Below are 25,870 nucleotides of genomic sequence, written 5' to 3'. Positions count from 1 at the left end.
TATGAAGACCAAGGGATAAGAGGAGACGGAAAGATAGAAAATTAGAATTTGATAAGGGAATTTCAGAGACAAAAATTGGGAGGGGAGAGCTAGTTTTAGGTGATGGGGACATCCAAGATATGACAATCTCTGTGGGTAGATGAGATAGACTGAAGTTGTAGGTCATAGAAGATGAGAAGACAGAACTTATTCAAAGGATCATCATTGTGTACATTGAGGTCCTTAAGTATGAGGATGAGGATAGGAGTGGAAAGGAGGACTTTGAGATTGATACTATACTCCTTGAGAAGGGAAGAAAAGTAAGTTTGAAGCTTGTAAATTACAGCAATATATTTCTGAACTGTGTGGTTTGGATTGATTGTGAAAAATTAAAATGATCAAAGGTTGTAGTGCAAAGGAGGCAAAGGGAGTATCCAGGAGTGGTAGTGGGTTATGAGGAATATTAAGTCTCCTAGGTGATTTTTTTGGGTGGGAAAGGGGTGGATAAGAGAATTTCTATTATTCCTGTATCTTGTACTTTAGCCAGAGGCAGCATTTTCCAGATATTGAGAGACAGATTTTTGTTAGCAAAAAAAGATGTAAAAGGAAAATATCTGTGATGAAGAACTCAGAAATAATTCACTATGTACAATGATTTTGGAAAAGAACTAGAGGGTCATAGTGGTCCATAAGTTTACAACACAGTTTTGTTTCTTTTAAAACTTGGTGTCATTAGAATTAATGACTAAGAATATAATAATGTTCTGGTAAGTGGCCAATAGGGATCATAATTCTTCAAGCGTGAAAAATGTTGCTGCTGCTAACTATGTGAGAGACTATGTGGGCCTGTGTTCTATGTTAGCACATGCACAGGTATTCTATAGCTTTCCTGTCTACTTACTGATGGTGAAAAGCCTTTTAGGTTGCTGTTGAACCAAAACTGAGTGTGAATATAAAAAACTCCAATGGGGAAATTCAACCTCTTTCTCTTGCTGGTGGTAAGCAAGGAAGAGATGCTCTAAGTCTCTGGGAGAAAAGACATGTATTAGATAATGCTGACAACAGTCTTATCTCATCATTCAGGCTGCCATGCAACCGTGTATGCATGGCACTGCTATTTTTCTATCTCTGGTGTGTGTGTGTATGTGTTTTCCATGGTTTTAGATGAATGAGTGTATGAGAAAGAATGGATTATGGAGGAGCCAGTCTTGAGGAATGGTCTGCTTGATCCGATCCAGCAATGAATAAACATGGCTGCCCTGGAGTAAGGGAGTGATGTGTCCATCAATTATTCTATACCACAAAGTGGATCTGTGGGAGGAGTGTTTTGTAGCATCTACATTAAGTCTAAGCCCACTGTTCCCAGGGACTGAGATGGAGAGGGGAAAGGGTACCCCAGTTTGGAGGGACATTTTGGTATTTAGGTTCTTACTACATATTTTTAATAAATGTCCCTTTGTAAAAAACTAATGATGTTAATTGGTTATCAATGATATTGAAGAGATCAATTAGTCAAAATAATACTGGGATGCTAATTGTTGAATGGATCATATTGAAAAGGTACCTCGATGACTGATGTTAGGAGGGGATATACTGAATGGATACTCAAGGATGATGGTATCAGAAAATGTCTCCAAAGCCCTAGAATACTGATGAGAACAGAAACCATTGTCTAGGGATGTGAACTGCCAGTGTGAGTATGGGTTGGGAGAATGAGCCTGTAGTTATAGAAGTGCTACAGATCTTTCCACTACAATACAGTACTGTTAGTGTGCAGACTGAACAAGAGAAGGATATAAGACTGCACATCTACTTTTGTACTCATGCACTTGGCTATGATATTCTAACTCCCCCACCAAACTAGCTTCAGCACGCATGTACGCTTGTTTTCTTTTCCCTGTGAAATATTCTATTATTATATTCCAGAAAGTTTTTTCTTTCTGTCAAAAGGTTAAGGTTACTACTCTCTTAGCCGATTTGTTCTCCACCTGTGAGGATAATAATTATTAGTTTCCTGGCAGGCATAATTACAGTCTAAAACAAAGTTCCCAAATGGTCCAAGTCACCATTTCAATATCTCTTATTTAGTTTTAATGCTAATCTAAAGGATAGAGAACAAATGGATATTGTTTTATTTTCCATAATAACAAAGCTTAATCTACTTTTCACCCTAATTTCAGTAGCTGTTAAGTGCAATATTTCATTTTATTTCTTGAATAACAAAATGATAGTGAAAGAATTACACAGTTGGGAAAGATTTCAAGAGATCATCCAGCCCAGTGTCTAACAGTTAACATTCTTCAAACATCGGAGACAGATTGTTGTCAATCCTGTTTTTAAAGCTCTCCACAGGCACAACTTCCCAAAGACTAATCTAGTGTTTAATCACTCATAAAAATTTTCTGCATTTGTCAAACTATAACCAAAAGACATTTTAGTTGAACATTATTTGGTAGTTTAACATTTGTATTGTAACATGTAATTTTGAAAATTAATTTATTTTTACATGCCCTTATAATCTATTTCTCCTACAATTGCATTAAACAATAATAACAGCAAAAACCACCCCCAAACCCTCATCATAAACATGCATAGTCCAGCAAAACAAATCCCCACATTGGCCATGCCAGAAAAATGCATATCTCTTTCTGCATTTCATGTTCATCTTTTCTCCAGAAGGAAGTGAGTGGCGTGTGGTATTTCCAGTCTTCTGGATTCATTTATTATTGCATTGATTAGAGTTCTAAAGTCTTACAAAGTGTTTTTTCTCTACAACATTGCTATCATTGTATAAATGGTTGCCCCAATTCTCCTCATTTCACTGCAATAAATAAGGTCTTCCTGGTTTATTCTGAAACTGTCCATTTTGTCATTTCTTATGGCACAATAATATTCCATTGCACTCATATTCTACAATTTGTTTAGCCATTCCCCAATAGGACAATCCCTTGGATTCCAAGTTTTGGCTATCACAAAAAAGAGCTACTATAATACTTTTATATATATGGGTCCTTTTCTACCTTCTTTGATTTCTTTGTGATATAAAACCTAGTAGTGGTAGAGCTGGGCCAAAAGGTATATATAATTTAGTTACTTTAGAGGAATAATTCAAAATTACTTTTTAGAATGGGTGGAACAATTCACAGGTCCACCAACAATGCATCAATGTATCTTTTTTCCCCATAGACCTTCCAATAACTGTCATTTTCCTCTTTTTTCTTCTTTGCCAGTCTGATAGGTGTGAGATGGAAACTTATAGTTGCTTTATTTTGCATTTCTCTTTATTAATGATTTAAGCATTTAACATTTTAATAGTATTTTATTTTTTCCCAATTACATGTCAAGACAATTTTTAGCATTTATTTTAACAAGATTTTGAGTTCCAAATTTTTCTCTCTCCTTCTCTTTCCATCTTCTGAAAATGGTAGGCAATTTAATATAGGTTATACTTATGCTATCCTGTAAAACACATTTCCGTATTAGTCACAGTTGTGAGAGAAGAAACAGATCAAAAGAAAAAAACAAAAAAAAATAAAGGAAGTGAAAAAATATGTTTCAATCTGCATTCAGAGTTCATCTGTTATTTATCTGGATGTGGATAGCATTTCCCTTTGTGAGTCCTTTGTACTTGTCTTAGATCATTGTGTTGCTGAAAAGACCTGAGTCATTCATAATGGATTATCACACAATATTGCTAATACTGTGTACAATGTTTTCCTGATTCTGCTCATTTCACTTTGCATTAGTTTGTACAAGTCTTTCCAAGTTTTTCTGAAATCTGCCTGTTAATTTCTATTGTACAATAGCATTCCATTATATTCATATACCACAGCTTGTTCAGCCATTCCCCAACTGATAAGCATCCCCTCAATTTCCAATATTTTGCAACCACAAAAAAGGCTGCCATAAATATTTTTGTACATGTAGAACCTTTTCCCTTTTTATGATCTCTTTGGGATACACACCTAGTTGAGAGTATGCACAATTTGGTTGCCCTTTGGCTATAGTTCCAAATTGCTCTCCAGAATGGTTGGATCAATTCACAAATCCACCAACAGTGCATTAATGTCCCAATTTTCTCATGTCCTCTCCAACATTTACCATTTTACTTTTTTGTCATATTAGCCAATCTGATAGGTGTGAGGTAGCACTTAAGCATTGTTTTAATTTGCATTTCTCTATTCAAAAATGATTTAGATCACTTCTTCATATGCTTATAGATAGCTTTGATTTCTTCATCTGAAAACTGCCTGTTCATATCCTTTGGCCATTTATCAGCTGGGCAATGGCTTGTATTCTTATAAATTTGATTCAGTTTTCTATGTATTTGAGAAAGGATGCTTTTATCAGGACAGTTGCTGTAAAGACTGTTTTCCAGATTTCTGTATTCCTTCTAATTTTAGTTGTATTGGTTTTGTTTGTACAAAAGCTCTGTATTTTAATATAATCAAAATTATCTGTTTTACATTTTGTAATGCTCTCTATCTTGTTTGGTCATGAATTCTTCCCCTCCCCAGATATTTGAGAGTAGACTATTCCTTGTTCTTCTAATTTGCTTTTATATTGTTTACAGTTATTTTCAATGGATTTTCTTTCTCTTACTGCTGGGCTTTGTTGGTCATATAAAGAAATGCTCATGATACATGTGGGTTTATGTTATATCCTTCAACTGTGCTAAAGTTGTTAATTATTTCAAATAGTTTTTTAGTTGATTCTCTAGGGTTCTGTAAGCATACTACCATATCGTCTGCAAAGTGATGGTTTTGTTTCCTCATTGCCTATTCTAATTCTTTTGATTTCTTTATCTTCTCTTCCTGCTATAGCTAACATTTCTAGTACTATAATGAATATTAGTGGCATCCTTGCTTCATTCCCAATCTTATTGGGAAGGCTGCTAGGTTATCCCTATATAGATAATGCTTGCTGATTGTTTTAGATGGATACAGCTTATCATTTTAAGGAAATCTCCCTTTATTCCTGTGCTCTCTATTGTTTTTACTAGGGATGGGTGCTATATTTTGTCAAAAGCTTTTTTGGCATCTTTTGAGATAATCACATGACTTCTGTTGGTTTTGTTAGTGATATGATCAATTATGTTGATAGTTTTCCTAATATTGAACCAATCCTGCATTCCTGGTATAAATCCCACCTGGTCATAAAGTATAATCCTTGTGATATATTGCTGTAATCACCATGCTAGTATTTTTTCAAGATTTTTGCATTGATGTTCATTAGGGGAATTGGTCCATAATTTTCTTTGTCTCTTTTAGCTCTTCCTGGTTTAGGTATCAGCACCATGTTTGTGTCATAAAAGGAGTTTGGTAGGGCTCCTTCTTTCCCTATTTTTCCAAATAGTTTATATAGTATTGGAATTAATTGCTCTTTGAATGCTTGGTAGAATTCACTTGTGAGCCCATCTGGCCCTGGGGATTTTTTCTTAGGAAGTTCATTAATGGTTTGTTCAATTTCTTTTTCTAAGATGGAATTAGTTAGGCATTCTATTTCCTTATCTGCTAATCTGGGTAATTGATATTTTTGTAAATATTAGTCAATGTCATTCAAATTGTCAGATTTATTGGCACGTAACTGGGCAAAATATTTCCTAATGATTGCTCTAATTTCTTCTTCATTGGTGGTGATTTTACCATTTCCATTTTTGTTACTGGACATTTGGTTTTCTTCTTTACCCTTTCAAGAAAACTAACTTATTGTTGGTTTCATAAAACCAGCTCTTAAATTTATTTGTTAACCCAATAGCATTTTTTTACTTTTAATCTTATTAATATCACCTTCAGATTTTCAGGATTTCCAATTTGATGCTCAATTGAGGATTTTTAATTTGTTTTTTTTCTAGTTTTTTAAAGTTGCATGCCCAATCTGTTCTTTTTTTCTATTTTATTGAGGTAAGAATTTAGAGAAATAAAATTTCCCTTAAGTACTGCTTTGGCTGCATCCCATGAATTTTGGTATGTTGCCTCACTGTATTTCTTTAATGATATTATTGATTGTTTCTATGATTTGTTCTTTGACCCACTTATTCTTTAGGATTAGATTATTTAGTTTCCAATTATTTTTAATCTATCTTTCCCACTGCCCTTTGCTGAATTTAATTTTTCTTGCATTATGATCTGAAAAGAATACATTTAATATTTCTGCACTTCTATATTTGATTTTCAGGTTTTTATGCCCTAATACATGGTCGATTTTTGTGTAGGTGCCATGTGTTGGTAAGAAAAAGGTATATTCCTTTCTGTTCCCATTCGGTTTTCTCCAAAGGTTTGTCATAATTAACTTTTCTGATTTTCTGTTTGTCCCCTTAGTTTCTCTCTCGTTTATTTTTTGGTTGGATTTATCGAGTTCTGAGGGTACAGTTGAGGTCCCCCACTTGTATAGTTTTACCGCCTTTTTCTTCCTGTAATTCACTTAACTTCTCCTTTAAGATTCTGGATGCTGTAACACTTGGTACATATATGTTTAGTATTGATATTGCTTCCTTGTCTATGGTACCTGTTAGCAAGATGTAGTTTCCTGCCAGTCAGTCTCTTCCCCTTTTATTTAATTTCCTCCCCTCTTACTTCTCTGTCTAGTAATACAGATTTCTATATGCAACTGATTGTGTATATTATTCCCTCTTTGAGACAATACTGATGAAAATAAGGTTAAAGTGATGCTCATCACCCACCCTCTCATCTTCCCCTCCTTTGGAATAGGTTTTTCAAGCCTCTTCATGTGAAATAATTTACCCCACTCTACTTCTCCCCTCTTTCTGCACCCAGGGTACTCCTCTTTCTTATCCCTTAATTATTTTTCATGTCATTCCCTCAAATTCACCTTATGCCCATACCCTCTGTCTATATTCCTTCCAGCTGTACTATTAGTGATACAATTTTTAAGAATTATAAGTATCATCTTCCCATATAGGGATGTAAAAAGTTCAGCTCCATTGAATCCCTTATGTTTTCTTTTCCCTGTTTCCCTGTTTATGCTTCTCTTGGGTCTTGATATTGGAGATCAAATTTTTGGTTTAATTCCGGTCTTCTCCTTATGAAAACTTGAAATCTTTCTATTTCATTGAATGACCATTTTCCCCCTTGACGTATTATTCTTAATTTTGCTAAGTAAGTGATTTTTGGTTGTAGTCCTAGCTCCTTTGCCTTCCAGAATATCATGTTCCATGATCTCTGATCCTTTAATGCTGTAGTAGGTAAGTGCTATATGATCCTGGTTGTGACTCCTCAATATTTGAATTGTTTCTTTCTGGTCACTTATGGTATTTTTTCCTTCACCTGAGACTTCTGAATTTTGTTCCTTGGAGTTTTTATTTTGGGATCACTTTCCTAAGGTGACTGGTAGATTCTTTCAATGTCTATTTTGCCCTCTGGTTCCAGGATATCAAGGCAGTTTTCCTTGATAATGTCTTGAAAGATGCTGTCCAGTCCTCCTTTTGATTATGGCTTTCAGATAGTCCAATGATTCTGATATTATCTCTCCAGGATCTATTTTGCAGGTCAGCTGTTTTTCTCATGAGGTATTTTATATTTTTTTCTATTTTTGCATTCTTTTGAATTTATTTGATTGATTCTTGATGTCTCCTAGAGTCATTAGCTTCCAGTTGCTCAATTCTAACTTTTAAGGAGTTGTTTTCCTAACTTAGTTTATGTACTTTCTTTTCTATTTGGCCAACTCTACTTTTTAAAGAGTTGTTTTCTTTTTCCAAGCTGCTGACTCTTTTTTCATAATTCTCTTACATCACTCATTTCTTTTCCCAATTTTTCTTCTACTTCTCTCATATGACTTTTAAATTTCTTTTTGAGCAGTTCTATGAGTTCTTTCTGGGCATGAGACAATTTCCCATTTTCCTTTGGGGTTTTGCCCATAGGTTGTATTTTTTTTAAACATTGTGGTTCTCTTCTGAGCTTGTGTCATGATCTTCCCTGTCATCATAACAACTTTCTATGATCAGATACTTTTTGTTGTTTTTTGCTATTCTTTTTTTGGCCTTTTTCCTTTCTTTTAAATTTAAGCTCTGCTCCTGGGGTAGAAGGGGCTGTCTCAGGCTTCTTATGCCAGGCACTACAGGCCCTGGTTGTATACCTGGTGCTGCACTAATATTGCCTTGAGGCCCACAGGGGACCCTTGTGTCTGATGCTGCACTGAGGGGATGAGGTGGGTGGTGGCTGGCACTGCTGGAGGTCGTAGGGGTCTGGCAGCTTACCTGGTGCTGAGCTGGAGTCCCAGTGCTTATGTCTGGTGTGTGATGAGCCCAAGCAGCTGTTTCTTCATTTTCCTGAGGCTACAATGAAGCATGCGGAGGTGATCAAAGCTGGAGTCTTCATGTTTCCCTGGCTATGATGAGGCATGTGGGGGTCCTGGTGTTGGTGGGTTGTATGCTCCATTGCACTGAAGTTCAGGATCTACTGCTGGTTTGCTGGGGTGCTTCCTGTCCTGGACTGTGCTCCCTTTTTACCCAAGTGAGGCAGACCTTTCCTGCTGATCTTCCAAGTTTCTTGGACTCAAAGATTGTTTCACCCCATCTTTTTGCTGGTTCTGCTATTCTAGGATTGGTTTTGAGGCACCATTTATGGTTGTTTGGAGGAGAATATGGAAGAGTTATAGTGATGTATTGCTTACTCCACAATCTTGCCTTCCAGAAGTATTGATTTAAAGCATTTTTAACATGCTTGTTGATGGTCTGAATTTCTTCCTTTGAAAACTACCTATGTGTATCCTTTGATCATTTATTTATTGGGAAATAACTTCTGGGGAATATCATGTGTAGTTTTATACATTTGAATCAAGTCTTTGTACATCCTCAATGAGACCATTATCAGAGAATCTTTCTGCAAAGATTTCCCCTATTTACTTGTTTCCCTTGTTTTGGCAAAAACTTTTAAAATTTCCATAATCAAAAATGTATACTTTATCTTGTGTTGTCCTCTCCATAGCTTCTTCAGACATGAAATTTTTCCTTAGCCTAGGTATGAAAGGTAATTTCTTCCTTGCTTCTTGAATCTGTTTAGGATGTGACCTTTTATATCTAAGTCGTGTATTCATTTGGAGCTCTTCTTAGGGCATGGTATGAAATGCTGGGTGAAATCTAATTTCTGTCACATTGATATTCAGTTTTCCCAGCAGTTTTTATGTTATCAATTTTTAGGTTGTGTGTCACATGACTGAAAATTAAAAAAAATTAGAATGGTCTCACTTATATGTGATGCTAGAAAATGATGAAGGTCTCACTTGAAACTAATAATGTAAAAATGCCTTCTTTTTAAATTAATCAGTAATAATAATTTATTAAGTACATAACAGATTGTTTGGGCAGCTAGGTAGGACAGTGGACAGAGCACTGGGCCTGGAGTCAGGAAGACCTGAGTTCAAATCCAGTCTCAGATACTTCTTAGCTGTGTGACCCTGGGCAAGTCACTTCACCCTGTTTGCCTCAGTTTTCTCTTCTGTAAAATGAGTTGGAGAAGGAAATGGTAAACCACTGCAGTATCTTTGCCAAGAAAACCACAAATGGGGTCATGAAAAGTTGGACACAACTGAAACAACTCAAAACCACAAAATATTGAATAAAACCCCAAGCATCTACAAGTATGCCATAATCCATGTTATTTTCTTATTGCATGGAGAAATAAACAAAGATAGTCTCACCATAGCTAAGTAAAAACAACAACACTGGATGTCGCACGAGGAGACCTGACCTGGAATTTTAAATTCAATGTTTATTAATTGTATGACTATGGAAAGTAGTTAACACTTGTACTACTTATTATCACAGAGTAGTTGAATAAATTAACAAAAATCATTTATTAATTATACACTTTGTCCCTGGTACTATGCTAAATGCTAGAGATGATACAAATAAAAAGTGATACAGTCCCTTCACTTAAAATGCTTATATCCTAATAAAGACCACACATATAGGGACTTGGTGGCCAAAGAAGGCCATCTGGGAAATCACAGGAAATGTAAGTGGAGCGGTGAATTGACGCATCATTTCCAAAAACAAAGGTGGTACTTATTTTATCTTTGCTCCAAGGGAAAAAGTTGGATGGAAAGGGGGTATATTTGTAACAGGAATGGCATGGCCAACTTCCATGATATAGGAGCCTCACACCTCTTACTTAGCCATGTAAATACCGACTCATTCTCTGAGTTGTCCACTTGTTCTAACCCGTAGACCTAGGTTCCCAGAGACAGATCATCACCGCAACATTATACTCAAAATCTCGTAAGGTTATAGGGACAACCCTATTGCGGGGAAATCGACTCTCTCTATTCACCAGTGTAGCTCCTGAACCTCCATCTATGGCTTATTTTTGCACAACCAGCCACTCACAGTGTAATTCACACAGATAGAATATATTTACAAAACCAGTGATTCACAACAGTGATGATTTTAGATCTTAAAAATAAGCATTTAGCAACAACGCAAAAGAAATAACATTATAGAGATGCTTATATAGTAAAAACAAGTGCATAAGTAATAAAATATATCACAATCCCAATACATCACTGTCACTAAAGCACTTGGCCAATGAAATCAGTTCTCTCTTCTACTGCTCAGGAATCATTTAGCTAAGCCTTCTGTCAGCTGCCATAACTCCAACGGCGCAGCTTTTCAGGAACCTGCTGGGTTTTCGATTCTTCTTCTCAGGTTCCTTTATCATATTCCTCCCTAATTTCAAAGGCTAAAATGTGAGCCTTTTGACTCTCAATCACTTACCTTTCACGTAAAAAGGTAACAACTTCCTATATTTCCTCAAAGAAAATAAACAGCCCTTTTAAAATCATACCTTAATGTCTAAATACTTTTTTCTCTCTCTTTTAAACTATCCTCTTGAGTCATTAAATAGTAATATGCCAAGGAGCTGACACACAGTTCTAATGTTCTAAGGTCACCATATGGTTCTACATTTCTTTTGGTGTCTTTAAAACTGAGCTTACATTCATATTTGTCTAGTTTTCAGTGAATAAAAGCACTTTCTCTGCTTCTTTAAAACATCAAACTGTTCACATGTAAGCAAGACATCATTTTACATCTTTCACAAGGTAATTTGAGTCCTTATGTTTGTTCTACAGGTAAGTTTTGGTGCAAAGCTGCTTGAATACTGTCTGAAAGGTATGTTTATATATGTATGTGTGTGTGTATATATATATATATATATATATATATATATATATAAAATACTCCTTCTAGGCATTATAATGTTTATCTGTAATAGTGGCAGTATTCTACATCCTTTAACAGTTAATATATCTCTTTTCCTTCCTGTAAAATATAAACTGCTCCATGTGACCTGAGAAGAATCTTAAAGCAATGGTATATACATAAATGGCTTCAGAGAGGAGAGCAAGAAGATGGCTGGGGTAGATAAGTGAATGGGATGCAAAGCACGGCCTAATATAGGGGAGGCTAGATATAGTGTGCTTTGTGAATTGTGAGGAAAGTGTTTCATAAACTGTAAATCACTACATATACATATATATATGTACACACACACAATTTTTAATCAATATTTGGGGGATTAGTACTTTAATTTCATTGATATAGGGAACTCCCAGTGAAGAAACTCTCTCTCTGGCAATGGACTTTAGTTTGAGAGTACTGACTGAGAGGCACTCAGAGTTTGTGACTTGCCCAGGGTCTCAAAACCAGTATATGTCAGAGGCAGAGTATGAAGTTAAGACTAGCTCCTTTTCCCCTGTGCTCCTGTTTTATCATCACCTAAATAAAATTAACAACTTCAGGATAATAAATGGGAAATCACACTTGCCAAACCCCTCTCCCCTGATGATAGTCTACAAATATTATAATTAATTTAAGAAAAACAAATTACTTACCCCCTGTTGCTGACAATTGCCTTTTTCAAATGAATGTAGTTTGCAGGAAAGATCCCCTGCAAAAGAGAAAAGTTTCACATCAGAAAAAAATATGTTGTTTTCATCTCATCTTGACTAAACACATAAAGCACTCAAATAGCCAATTTTCTACATGAAGTAGCTTCTTTCTCCCTATTGCAACAGTTGCCTCCATAAGGCAATGAACAGGAAATACATGGAAATCATCTATATGCTGTGTGGAAATTAAACACTAGAAAACAAGCAAATTATCTTCATCTCATGGCATTTCAGTCTTCAATAGAAGAACACAGAAACAGCCTTACAATGTTATGATCTTTCACCCTACAAGTACAGACTTGGGATCAGAGTTATAAACTAAGGTGGGGTGACATGGGCTTTGACCTCTCAAGTTTAGAGTATATGGGAAATACTTAGCGTCACTCAGTAGTGTAGGAATCACAAAGATAAGCACCTACTTAGTAATAATAATTAATTAACATATGAGGCTACCAGACAGAAGACTGCGATGAAACAAAGAAGCAAATGTCATAGTGAAGGAAAAGCAGAGCTCTGTACAGAACTAGAGCTAAGTCAAAAAGTCAACAGCAATTAGGAGTGCTATATTGGGGAAGAACTGATTACTTTTCCAAATGTACCAGTCTTGGTAGGCAGATCCCAGACACCTTCTGAATTCATGAATCTCTCATCATTTAGGTAAGGATGTTGCACAAAGGTACGGGTAGAATTCTTTTGGTGTCAGGTGCTGCCTTCTGGGATTCATAGTCATTAGAGCTATCTACCTCAGTAGAAACAAGGCCAGTCTAGTAAGGGGCATCAGCATCCATGTCTTTATGTACATACGCGGAAAATTAAAATGATTTAACTATGGTAGCCTAACCACACAAAATCAATCAACACACCAAATCCCTTCCCCAGAACAGAACACTGATTAGGTTGGTTTTAAACAATTGTCAAACTAGTATATTTCTTAAACTCAGGTAAAAAAGAAGGAATGAATTTCCAAAGAAATATTTCATAAATTATGTTATAATTTCACAGATATACTTCATCAGTAATAAGTGCCATGGCTCATGAGTGGTTTCATTTTACAGAGGAAAAAATCTAAATAGCAAATTTAGAGGTGAGAAAGATGTTTTGTAGACATGAACATGATTGAAGAGAACAAGAGGATGATGGATGGCATACAAAACACAGCAAGTTTCATCCAACAACTTCCCTTCCAGTGGGACACAGCCTTTCTCCTGGAGGAAGACAATTTACATTTATGGGACAAAGCCTCAGTTTTTTAGACAGTACCTCTCAATTGAGAATATGGGAGGCATATTTTCTCTCATCTTTTACAATCATTATGAAAATTTCTCAAGGAATCTCTGGCACTACACTTATATTGCTCTTTTCAATGGAAATCAGTAATAATCACCAAGTAGAAAGACAGCAGAGGGTAACCTTGCATTTCTTAACATCCTTTGCCTCTCATAGTACTCCCACTGACAGGACCTGAAATTAAGTGTAGGAAAAAGTCCCAGAACCCCAAGGAGCTAAAATTCTAGAGGGAAATGATAAAAAGTAATTTTAAAAACTGTTTTGAGATATCCTTTCAGCTAGCAGAACTCTCATCAAGGTCAACTGGAGTTTTGCCTTCTTGAGGAGTATAGATTAGGCCTCCATAGGATCTGATATTTGATTGATGTTACATTAAAATGGCCTTCCTCCTGCTAAGAAATAAATTGAGAAATGAAAGAAATATACTTACCAAATGTAGTGAATATGAAATCAGAGATTTTCAAAATTTGTCATGAGTTCCACTTTATTTTTAAAATCTGAATTAATGACTACACTATTAAATTTATTTCTAAAAAGAATCTTTCAACAGTTTTGAGAGTCTCTGACTTTTAATTAGACACCTTTTTTGAGTCCTAATGTACATGACTAGAATTGGAGTGAAGATAGTTTGAATTGATCTTTAAAATTGTTTTGATTATATGCAACACAGCAACAGCCCATGTCCCACTCCATTAAAGCTTTTAACATTTTCCTGATTCCCTTGTTCTGTAATTAAATGTAATTATTGCAACGTTTATTTATTTGATTTTAAGTTTTATTAATTAAATATTCTTCAGAAACAGGAATAGATGAACAGCTCTGGAGACTAAAGGCTATAAAAGCCCCACTATATCATCCCAAAAGATTATTCCTAGTCTGTGGCTACACTCCCAAATTACACTAAGGTGCTCACCTAAGTATCTTCAATTATATAAGCATATGTTCAGGTAGGGCCCAACTAACCAGAGATGCTGTATACAGGTGCATTTTTTTCTATAACAAACCTATAAAACTAAATTCCCAGGTCTGAATAGTGCAAATGTATTCATGTGTGATAAAATTAAATAATATTTGTAAAATACTCTGCAAACCCTAAAACTGATATAAATGGTGACTGTTGGTAAGTCAGGTAGCATACATTAAGTACCCACTATGTGCCAGCCAATGTGCTAAGTGCTATCATTACTGTAATGCCTGACTTGAGCTCTCCTTTAATTCTTCCAGAATCCAAATCACATCCCTTCCCTTCCAGATTCCTCTAGTCTCCTTCCATTCCACACAAGGGCAGCTAAGCAGCACAGTAGATGGAGTGGCCAGCCTGGAGTCAGAAGGTTGTTCTTCCTGAGTTCAATTTGACCTTATACACTTACTAGGGCAAGTGTGCAACCCTGGGTAAGTCACTTAACACTGTTTGCCTCAGTTTCCTCCTCTGTAAAATAAGCTGGAGAAGGAAATGGCAAACCACTCAGTATCTTTGCCAAAAAAACCCCACCTGGGGTTATAGAGAGTTGGATATGACTGAAAAATAACAGAACAAATTCAATGCAAGCCAGCTGTACATGACGGATTACCTGCCAAACTGTCTTCACTGTGACAAAAGGATCTATATAACACTGAGCACCACTCCCAAGAACGATCAGGCACTCCTCATCCTTTCTTCCTTCTATGACCCATTCGTGAACTGGATCCAGGTGACACATGATTTTTCCTCTTCAGTATGTACCTACCTTTGCTTAAATCTTTCTTGCTGGAAAGTCTACCTGTTTCTGGTCTTAACTCCTCTTTCCCCTACCCCATGTCCCATAGTCTATCTGATCAGAGCCCATGGTAAGGTTCGGTTTTTCTGAAAAATTGGGATTTTCAACTAACTAGCAAGGACTACCTACTTCCATCACTAAAATTAAGCTTCTGTAAACAAGCAATTCTAAATATTTATATACTATTTATCTCTTATATTGTTGTCTCACATTAAAGACTCTTGCCCCATTTGAGATCTTACTTCTCCTTAAAGGACCTTTTAGTATACCAAAAGGGCTCGTACTGTCCTTAAAATTAATACTTTGGAATTCTGGACATGACTGCACATATCTTCTCTCCACTATGAAAAATTCCTACCTAGCAGCCAATTAATAAAGGTGAGAAATGTTTAGGGATGGAAGAAAAAAGTTGAATTTGGAGACTGAGAGACATTCCCACCCTCTCCCTTGGTGAGCTGCGTGGGGAATGAAGCTGAACCAATTCTTACAAAGTGATGAAAAAACGGAAACAAATGTTTACATGATTAAGTTGTGCTGTGTCATGAACCATGACTATAGGATGGAGGAGAGTGGTAGCCATTATTAACATCATTGTTTAGGAGGTCATTTTGAAACTCTCAAATGGCTAAAAGGGAATCTCCCCTCTCGGGAATCCCAAAATGGAATTGGCATCAGGCAATCCCAAACAGCAGATTCACAGTGAGCATAACTTTGAATAAGAAAAGCTACCTTATTTCATTTGAAGAAAAGAAATCTAAGGAAGAATTTAATAATAAAATACATTATGAAATGCTGTAAAGGGTGAGTAAGACTTCTATTTCTAATAAGGACAGGTTATGGAAGGACAATTAGCTATAATAGAGGGATTTTGATTAGACATGAAAAATTTTTCTTGAGATTGCAAAAGCTGTATGACCACAATAATGCATAATCAACAGAAATGATGGAGATGACTTCATTGGCTCGCCACTGCCATTAGGTCAAAATACAAATTCTCTAACACAGCATTTAAAACTCACAACAATCTGGCTCCAGCCTACATTTCAAAAACTTATTTCCTATTATTCCTCTTCATGCACTCTGCTTGTGGCTGTTCCCCCACTTTAGCAACCCCTACCCCTTCTCTGTGCTTTCACACAGACTGAATTGTGCTCCCTTTCCCCGCCTCTGCCTCTTTTATCTTCATTCATGGCTTAGTTCAGGTGCCATCACTTTCATGAAATCTTTCCTGAATGGTTTCCATTGCTGTTGCTGTATTCCTTCTATTCCTTCTCACATTACTTTGTATTTACCTATCTGTGTTCATTATACCCCACCAAAAGAATGCAATGTTCAATAACTCCAGGGCTGAGCAAGATGGCTTGTACATAGCAAATACTTAATGTAAGTGTTTGCTGGATTGAATGACTACCAGGGATCTTTTTAGGGGTATGCGCAGTTAATGCTTTAATGTATGGGGAAGGGCAGGATTAATGACGAAGGCAGGACAATGGAAGAGTTCACTTTAAAAGGTCCTTGTCATTTACTGATCTTATTTACCTCATTAACAGTGACTTCCATTTAAATTCTGTAACCTGAGCTAAATTTTGCAGAGAAGCCTCATTCTAGCCCATCACATGCAAAGGGATATGTTCTTTCATGAACCATGTGAGCACAGATGGGATGAATACGTAACCTTGGTTTCTTCAACATCTAACCAAGTCTGTTTCAGCCAACCTCATGGCTGTTGGAACAAATTGTTCCCATTTGCCCATTCTGCTAGGGAAAGTCTTCATATCCTTGGTGTAGACAACCCCCTAACTCACTGACAGGTTTGAGGCCTGTGGGTTAACCTCAACCTTTTCAGGGTTGTTCATCCACCTTTGGTGTTTACTGTCACTCAACTCTCACCTGTGGTTCCAAGAAGCTTTAGTATGCACAGCAGCCACATCCTGGTAAAAGACTTTTGACAGAAGGGCAAAAAAAAAACAGATTGAGGATAGCCTCAATAGTTACTAAACTATTTATACCTTTTGACTTAACAACTAGGCCCATACAACACAGAGTTCAAGGAAAAAGGAACAGGATTTATATGTTAATAAATATCTATGGTAGCTCTTTTCATAGTAGCCAAAAATCAGAAACTGAGTGGATGACCACTTTTTGGGTGAATGCCTAAAGAAATTATGGTATATGAATGTAACAATATTACTTGCCATAACAAATGATGAAATGGACAGTTTTTGGTCTGATGCGAAATAAAATGAACATAACTAAGAAAACTATTTACATAATGACAACAAAAAACTTTAAAAGCCTTTAGAATTCTGAATGATGTAATAATGATAAACCGCAAGTCCAGAGGACTGAAGATGAGCCATGTTGCCCACCTCCTACTAGAGAGGTGACAGATTTAAAATCCATGATAAGACATGTATATTTGGACACAGTTAATATAGGAATTTGTTTTGCTGCACCATACAAGAACGTTTTTTAAAATTGTTCTATTGGGGAAAGTGAGACGAGATAATAGGAGAAGAACAAGCATTTTAAAAAATTAACATGACTACATTGGAAGATAGAGTTGTCATTTTAAAAGCATTTATTCTGGTTATGCTAATGCCATCTTGTGAGCCAGGCCTAAAAATGGGTCTGATCTTGATCTTTTCCTTCTAAAAAGTATAATAGTTGCTTCCCCCAGGAGTTCAATCCATCTCTTCCTATTGCACATAAAACCACCTAGTCATGTTTATAGTTTTTTTGTCTTGCACATCTCGAGCTAACAAGCTTATTTCCTGGAAAATAGAGACAAGGGAGAAATGCTGTTCAATAGGAAATCTAAAGTAGCATGATAGGAGCAAAAAAAAATGAGAAGCGGCAATATAGTTTATTTTTACTTCACTCATTTTAAACATAAGTATTTATTGATGAATCTAAGAATATAATTTTAATAGAACAGTCAGGTATAATCATGAATTAAAACAGCTTGCCACATAGCCCATGGAGGAAAATGAGGAAAATGCATTATTTCTTTAAGAACTTTAAATATGCAAGTTATGAAGCCACCAAAGTACCCCTCTAACAGATTACATCTGATAATCCCCCTCTTTTAAAATAATTCCTGTATTACATCATCTAAGGAGTAAGATAAGCTCATTTTCTCATGAAGGTCACTAGCAATCTGCATCTACAACATCCAGCCTGGCCATCACCCCACTTCACTTTTTTAGCTGGCACTCTGACTCAGGATAGGTTGCCAAAGCACCTTCCTGAAGAATCATACATGCACCTTGAACAGTCTTCTGATGCAAATAAGCAAGTAAGCAATGAGCCAGGATAAAAAAAGCCAGCCCAGGGCATATACAGAAATGAATTACCTCACATAGCATTTAGCAGGGCACATCTTGATTCAGGGAAATCTCAACTAAGCTGACTTTGGCGGAAGGGTTGCCCTGGCTTTTCCAAGAGCCTACAAACCCATCCCAAGATGTGTTATCAGTACTAAATCCTTTGTCTTTTTTTAGAAAATCTAGTAGCCTGGAAGCTAGTTAACAAGGATACTAAATTTGTAATATGTTCATCTCTTTGGGCCTGCGGAATAAGTAGGCTGTGAATTATAGCATCATCATATGAGTCAAATTTAAAGAGAATTTATGTGCAAAACTTCAAGATATAGGACAATCTTTAAAATATCTTGGTCTGGGATAAGTTACCATTTCCTTAACAAGAGTTTATCTATTTGGACACTTGAAGTAAAAGATAATTCAGTATAGTATTATAGGAATTTTTTTCATTTTCCTTTTATTCATTTTCATTATGTCATTTCCTCCTGAAACATTTGGCTAGCTGAAGCCTGTTTTCTGTTAATATTATTCTCATTTGGCTAGACTCATGGAATGATAATACTAAGGAAAGACTTTTGACATTCCTGAGATAAGAATCCAAATGAAAGAAGAAAGGGAATACAATATCTTTTTTTATTTGTGAAAGTATTTCCCTGACACTGAACCTTTGGTTAACTTTGTGACATGTAAATCTCTTCCCCTCAATCAGCCAGTTATAACTTCTTTAAAATGTAATCTTATAATTTTGTAAATATAGGATTTTGTATACCCAGGATTCAAAGCTGTAACTCAGTTTTTTTACTAATTTGTTCTAATTTAATTTGTTCAACCTAAACCGAAGGAAGCATGACATAATGAGTCTATTTAAGTAGTCCTGTGAAACCTTTATGACCTAACAGGTCATAAATATTGTTATATGTCAAAAATGTATTTCTCTATCTTTGACATAATTTTCCCTATAAAGTCTTTGTCAGAAATTCTGATCTTTGTTCAGAGTTATTTTTCTACCTACTGAATCTGCACTTAAGCATAATAAAACCTAGGTTTTTTACCTGTATAATTTCTGTGTTGTGATAGGTTTATTTGGCAGCAGCAATCTAGCAATGAACTCAGTGGGAGATATTTCTCCCATTAACAGCAGTAACACAGAAATATACAATGGAACTAAATCTTTTCTTATGTGTCTTTTTTCAAGACATGCTTGTTCTTTATAATTTTTTAATATTCAATTTAGATTTCCATTTTAATTGTGATTTTCCTTTTCATTTTTGATATCAACAATTTGGTTTTCCTTTTTTTTAAAAAAAAATCATACCAGCTAAATGTTCTTCTATTTTAAAAAAATACCTCCTATACTTATCAATGCAATGTTTTTGCTTTCAATTTTATTAATCTCTTCTTTAATTTTTCAGAGTTTATACTGTGTTGCTTAGTTTTTGGGAGGGTTACTTTTTCAAGTTTTTTTTAGTTATGTGCCTGTGTTAGCAGCCTTTTTGTTGTTGGTCTTATGTTGGTCTTTCACCCCCACAACAGCTGCTAGCCAAATTGTTGCTACAATAGTCCATCCTCATATATTCCCTTTCCAATTTAAAAAATGTGTACCTTTTTATATGTCTCTTGACTCATGTGTTTCCATTTCAAAATTTCTACTCAATTAGGGCCTTTTCATTGTGAGTGCTTGGAAGTCTTCTAGTTCCTTAAAGATCTTCCTTGTGAGAAGTTTTAGTTTTTCCAGAGAAGTTATTCTTGGTTGTAAGCCTTTAGTCTTTTATTTTCCTCATTGATATATCACTTTCTAAACTCATGTCTGCTTCATTGTGGCAGGCAGCAAATCTTGCGTGGGCCCTTTAGTATTTGAACTCTTTCTTTGTGGCTTCTTGTATTATTATTGGAATTATTTTTATTTGACTATAAGCTCTGAATTTTGGTTATGATATTCTTGGGAGTTTTGATTTTGCATTTTGTTTCAGACAGTAATTGGTGGACTGGTACTATTTTCAAATTGCCTTCTGGTTCTAAGAATTCTGAGCAGTTTTCAGTTAGCAATTTTTTGAAATACTACATCCAGACTTATTGTCATGATTTTAAGTTAATTTTTAGATTATTTCTCCCTGACCTGTTTTCCAGGTTAGTTGTTTTTATATGAATATTTCTCATATAGTCTTTTTATTTTTGTGATTTTAATATTTCTTGTCACTTTGACTTGTTTTCTGTTTGGCTCATTCTAATTTCCAGGTCATTCATTTCTTTGGATGAGGTCCTTGTGATTAGGATATCTTTTCTCTGAATTGATTTGAGGTCATTCTTTTCCTTGGAGTTTACTCCCTGGGCATCTCTCTGTCCAAGGTATTTTTTCATTGTATTCAATACTTTCCATGTTTTTGTAATCCCAGCAGCTTCAGTGTCTGGATTTTGGGGGAGGGAAACAGGCTTCATTCTGCCTATGTCCTCCTTCTTGCCAAGGGGTCCAGGACCTCCCAGCGTACTCTGCTAGAGTCTTTCTAGACATAGACAGGCTTTGCCTGAGGTCTTTCCACCCTCCTAGTAGGCTTCAGGTTGGTAGCTCTCATGCTGGTCATCTGCCACAGGACTTTAGGGTTGCCTGCAGGGTTTCAGAGTTGCCCTGGAATGGTCTTTATCTAGCATCTTCTGTCTGGGCTCAAGCTCCTCACTCACACCCTGAGGTCACTACGCTCTGGACCATGCTAGATCTCCCCATTTACCCTGGAGGTGCTTTATGCCAAACTTTCTACCTACTCACTTATTTAATTTAGGGTTCCTGCAGAGGTTCTAGCAGTAATCTGCACATCCTTGAGCTGAGTGAAGGAGTCTACAGGTGATTCTTCTTATTTTTCTGGTTAATAGTGCATTTTAGGTTCTACTGAGGTGTTAGTGAGGGATATGGGCCCCTCTAGGTCCTAACATTTTCCTACAATTCCCAAAGCTCCATAAGTCAGTTACACTACTCAGTAATGTAGAGATATAACAGAATATCAATGGAGTTATCTCATTATTATTATACAAGGAAAAAGAAATGTTCCTGGTGTGTATTTTAGAGTAAATGAGGAACATAAGAAAAAGGAAAAGTATGTCAAGTGAAAAAATGGAATGAATGTAGATATGGAAGTGGGAACATGTAACTCAAGGAAGTTGATTTAGAGGAAGGAGTAGGTGAGTGTAAAGATTATTAGTGAGATGTGGAGTCAGGTAGGAACAGGAGGGGAGGAATATTAATAAAGAGCTTCAGTGAGTAAACTGGAGACTATGAATCAAATGACAGACAATAGGATTACTTTACATCTGCATACTGATGAATGAATGAATAAAAAGTGCACATGAACAACTATATGAAAAATGCTCCAAATCACTAATAATAAAAGAAATAAAAATTAAAGCAACTCCGGAGTTCTACCTCACAGCCATCAATTTGACAGTGATGACCAAAAAGGAAAATGGCAATTGTTGAAGGGGATGTCAGAGAACAAGTACTATTGGAAGAAGAGCAAATTGATCCAATCACTCTGGAAAACAATTGGGAACTATACCCTCAAAGTTATTAAACTGTGCATAGTCTTTGTTCCAATAATACCAATATAAAATATACCATAAGGATATCAAAGACAGAAAGGATCTATATGTACAAAAATATTTATAGTTGAACTTTTTTGTAGCAAAGAACTAGACACAAGGTGTGTGGTCCTCAATTGGGGAATGGGTAAATAAATTATAGTGAAAGAGTGTAATGAAAAATTATACTGTCATAATGATGAATATGGTAGATTCAAAGGAAGTTGGGCAGATTTAATGAACTCAGGTAGAGTGAAGTGAACAGAACCAGGAGAACACGACTAATAGGGTACACAAAAACAATTCTGAAAAACTTAAAAACCCTGATCAATACAATGACTAATCTTGATCTCAGGAGACCAATTATGAAGCACACTTCCCTTCTCTTGGCATGGAATTGAAAGGCCAGAGGCATATAACGAGAGAGATATTTTCAAACATAATCAATGCGTTGATTTGTTACAAGAGAGGCCTTGAATTTGGGGAGTGAGAAGTACTAATGATACTAATGTTATCCATCAGGTTACTTTCCATCTACTTGTATTTATCTTTTCTGTTCTTTTTTATATGTAAAGCATCTTGAATGTAAGTATGTTGAAGATAGAAAAGGGTTTTGCTTTTTCTTCATATGCCTAATACTTAGCTCAATGCCTGGAACACTGTAAATGTTCATTTAGAAATGAATTAATAAATATTTTTTGATTGACTCATGTGAAAAAGAAAAGAAAAGAAAAAAACATCCATGAAACATTTGAAAAATACATAGAAGAGAGCAGAATGGGGACAGAGACAATGAATCAGCCTTAGTATCATATTAAATTTAATAAACATTTAAAAACAAACTATATAATAGAATTCAAAATTTTATACTATCCTTTCTTTACGCAGTAAAATGTTCATGTTAAGTTCAGAATGAAAAACATTTTAAAACTACATTCAAGGAGGATTCCTTTAGGATCAATCAATCAATATTTATTAAGTCCCTTCTATGTGCCAGGCACTGTGCTAAGTGGTGGGGAAACAAAAAGAGGCAAAAGATAGCCCTTGCCCTCAAGGAGCTTACAATCTAATGATTACAATTTAAGGACATAGGATAGATTAGTGTGGGGAAAGATTGATAATAGGAAGAATAGTTAAGAGTTTAATGCTATAACAAAGTGAAGGGATGAGGGTTTAGAATAAAGGGGTAGGTAGGAGAAAAGTGACACAAGAAACAATAAGGACAAAAAATTGGCAGGACATGATATTGTATTAAATGGGGGAAGGGGAGAGAGTGGAGACAGAACAGAGAATGACTGCTGTATATAGAGGCCCATGAATCTGGGACAGGTCATCACCATTACTATCAACAGGGAAATTAAGAGTAAGGATACTATGAATTTAGTAATTGGACCAAATGCCTAAAATGGCATATATACTAAATTTAACTGGTAGAGATATTAGAATTGGAAAATGTATACAATATTTCAGTAAATTCCCAGGTTACAAAAGGTAGTTAAAGAAACCCTAAAGCCTTTCCCAGATGGATAAGCCTCCACGCTAGCCATATAACGAACCAACAAATAAAGGCCTTCAGAAATAGAAGAAGACAAGATATAATGATAAAAATTCAGTTCTTAGCTTGCAGATGCAGCATCTGCTATTATATAAAACTCAACTCCCACACATCATTTATGTTCAAGTGATTTTAATTAATGTTCCTTTTCTTTCTTGATCTTTTTCTTAAAAAGTCATCTGCTCAAGAGTGCCATGCAATGTACAAAAATAGTTGCTACATGAAGCAAAATGTTTGATCCCTTCCAAAACTGAGTAGCCAACATTTTGAATTATATAATAAACAACAGTTGTTTTCTTGATGAGGACTCTTTGTGAAGAGGCTTGACTACTTTTATCCTTATTATTTGGTAAAGTACCAAGTATATTTTCATGCAACACATAAAGAGTAAAGTCTTTTAAAATCTAGCAATCAAAAAATTAGACTTTTGGAGGCAAGATGGATTACTGTAAAGATAGTAGACATTTACATCTTCAATACTGCACAAGAGTTTGAATGAAAGGTTTACCCATGACAGAGTATTTATTGCACCCCTACAAATACAAATTAGAGAACCCTGAACCTTCAGCTTCCCCACTGGCTGCCTCTCTCCAACTAGGTTTAGGGTGAATATCTTAATGCATGAATGAATACATGAAATTGTATGAACTTCAAGCCATGGGATAATCTATATACACACACAGAAACACACACACACACACACAGACACTCACACACTTATGTGGAGCTGGAAAAAAACATAAGGAACAAGAAAGAATATTCCTAGAAACTGTCACAATTGAATAAACATATATTAAGCGCTCACTGTGTATAATATATTAGTACCATATGGAACTCTTTCTTCAGGACATGGTCACTTCATAGGTTTCTGGTTCAGTGCAACAGTTTAGTTCTATAGCCTTCAATGACGACGAGAACAACAGCAACAACACACACACACACACACACACACACACACACACACGAACAGAGATTATTTCCACATACAGGTACAATAAGACAGAGGTGGAAGCATGTGTATTTGGGAAAATGGTGAGAAAGCAGGATGCAAGAAGGTACATTACTCAACATTACTTCTCCCTTGAAATAATGCAAATTTCCTAATTAATTTCCCCACTTCCATTCTCAGATTATTCCAATCTATCCTCTGTTCCACTAACAAATTAATATTCTTAAAGTCAATTCTGATCACATTACTAGCTCCAATCACATGTCTAGCCTACTCAAAAACTTTTGTATTATCTAAAGGATCAAGTCCATTCTGCTTAGCTTGGCATTCAATAACCCTTCATAATACGGTTTCAATCTACCAATCTACCTGAAAGCCCTTCCAGGCTTATCTAATTCTATTCCCTTTCACATATACTACACCTTAGTCAAATGAGGTCATTGGCCATTTCACAAATATACCTTATATTTTCCTCATTCTCTCCATACGTGTAATATCCTTGTCATAGCATTGCTGCCAATTGAAATATTACCTATTCTTCAATGTTCAGCTCAAATGTTACCTCCACAAAGGCTTCCCTGATCTGCTAGTTTTAAGTGATTTCTTTTAGCTCTGAGCTCTTACTGTAAAAATACTCTCATTTGTATGCATATCTTGCACGTACATCTTCTGTACCAACATATAAGCAGTGGGTACAAGTGCATTCTCCTGAGGCAGGACAGCTGGTCTTTCTAAGCATCAAATCTCTGTAGATTATACCCATTTTAAGGTCCTCATTTCCATTTAAAAAATATCTCTCTTCCCAAATAAGAGTGTTCTTCAATGGCCTTCTCTCCTACCACTAACATAAAACTCTCCTTTTTCTTTCTTTGAGTTTCAATCCATGTCTTTGTAGCCTCCCACTCTCCTATAGGCCCTCTTCTTCCTGAAAACTACGGGATTATTTTCCTTTCATTGCTAACCTTTGATTTAATTAGAATATATCACATCTGTCTTTTATATCTTCTACCTTCCTCACTCTTCCTCCCCTCTCCCCTTCTATGTTGCCTCTCATTCTCAAATTTATTATCACAAAGATAATTGATTCACCTGTAGTGGCTCATTGTGAGGTTCACTCAAAGGTGTTCCAAGACTATTTATCTATCATCTCCCCTATATGACTTTAACTTTTGCCCTTGTCTCCTTGTGTACCTTTAAGAAAAAAAACTCCTAGTGATTTCCCTCTTGTTATTTTGTTTTTGTTGTCCTTGGTGACTGAATTTATTTACCTTTCTTATATTTCTGTTGTCTGGGGCATTTGAAAAGCAAATAGTTTGTTCAGGTCTGGTTTTTTTTGCAGGAATGCTTTGCATGCCTCTTTTTTGATTGTACTTACTTTTTTTCATTAACAGGTAGGCTTAGTTCTGCAGCATATGTAGATACCTTTGGTTGTGTCTTGAGTTCTTTTGCTCTCCCAAACACATTGCTCCATTTCATCCTGTGGTTTCTGTTGGGTTCATAATAGTCCTATTATTCAAACTCCTTTACTTTTTATTTAGGGGTCTTT

At 35.8% G+C, this 25,870-nt stretch overlaps 1 protein-coding gene across 1 annotated transcript in view; it reads right to left on the bottom strand.

Moving 5' to 3' along the window:
• The window catches only part of DOCK3 (dedicator of cytokinesis 3), a 450,567-nt gene that overhangs the window by 366,664 nt on the left and 58,033 nt on the right, over window positions 1-25,870 (bottom strand). The window contains exon 4 of the mRNA XM_036739628.1: window positions 11,830-11,885. Within this exon, the coding sequence (XP_036595523.1) occupies window positions 11,830-11,885 (56 nt within the window). The remainder of the gene's footprint in view (window positions 1-11,829; window positions 11,886-25,870) is intronic.

The sequence above is a fragment of the Trichosurus vulpecula genome, chromosome 9 (assembly GCF_011100635.1).
Source record: "Trichosurus vulpecula isolate mTriVul1 chromosome 9, mTriVul1.pri, whole genome shotgun sequence".
Taxonomy (NCBI): domain Eukaryota; kingdom Metazoa; phylum Chordata; class Mammalia; order Diprotodontia; family Phalangeridae; genus Trichosurus; species Trichosurus vulpecula.
The sequence above is the reverse complement of the archived record's forward strand: the minus strand, read 5'-3'. Positions and strand labels throughout refer to the sequence as shown.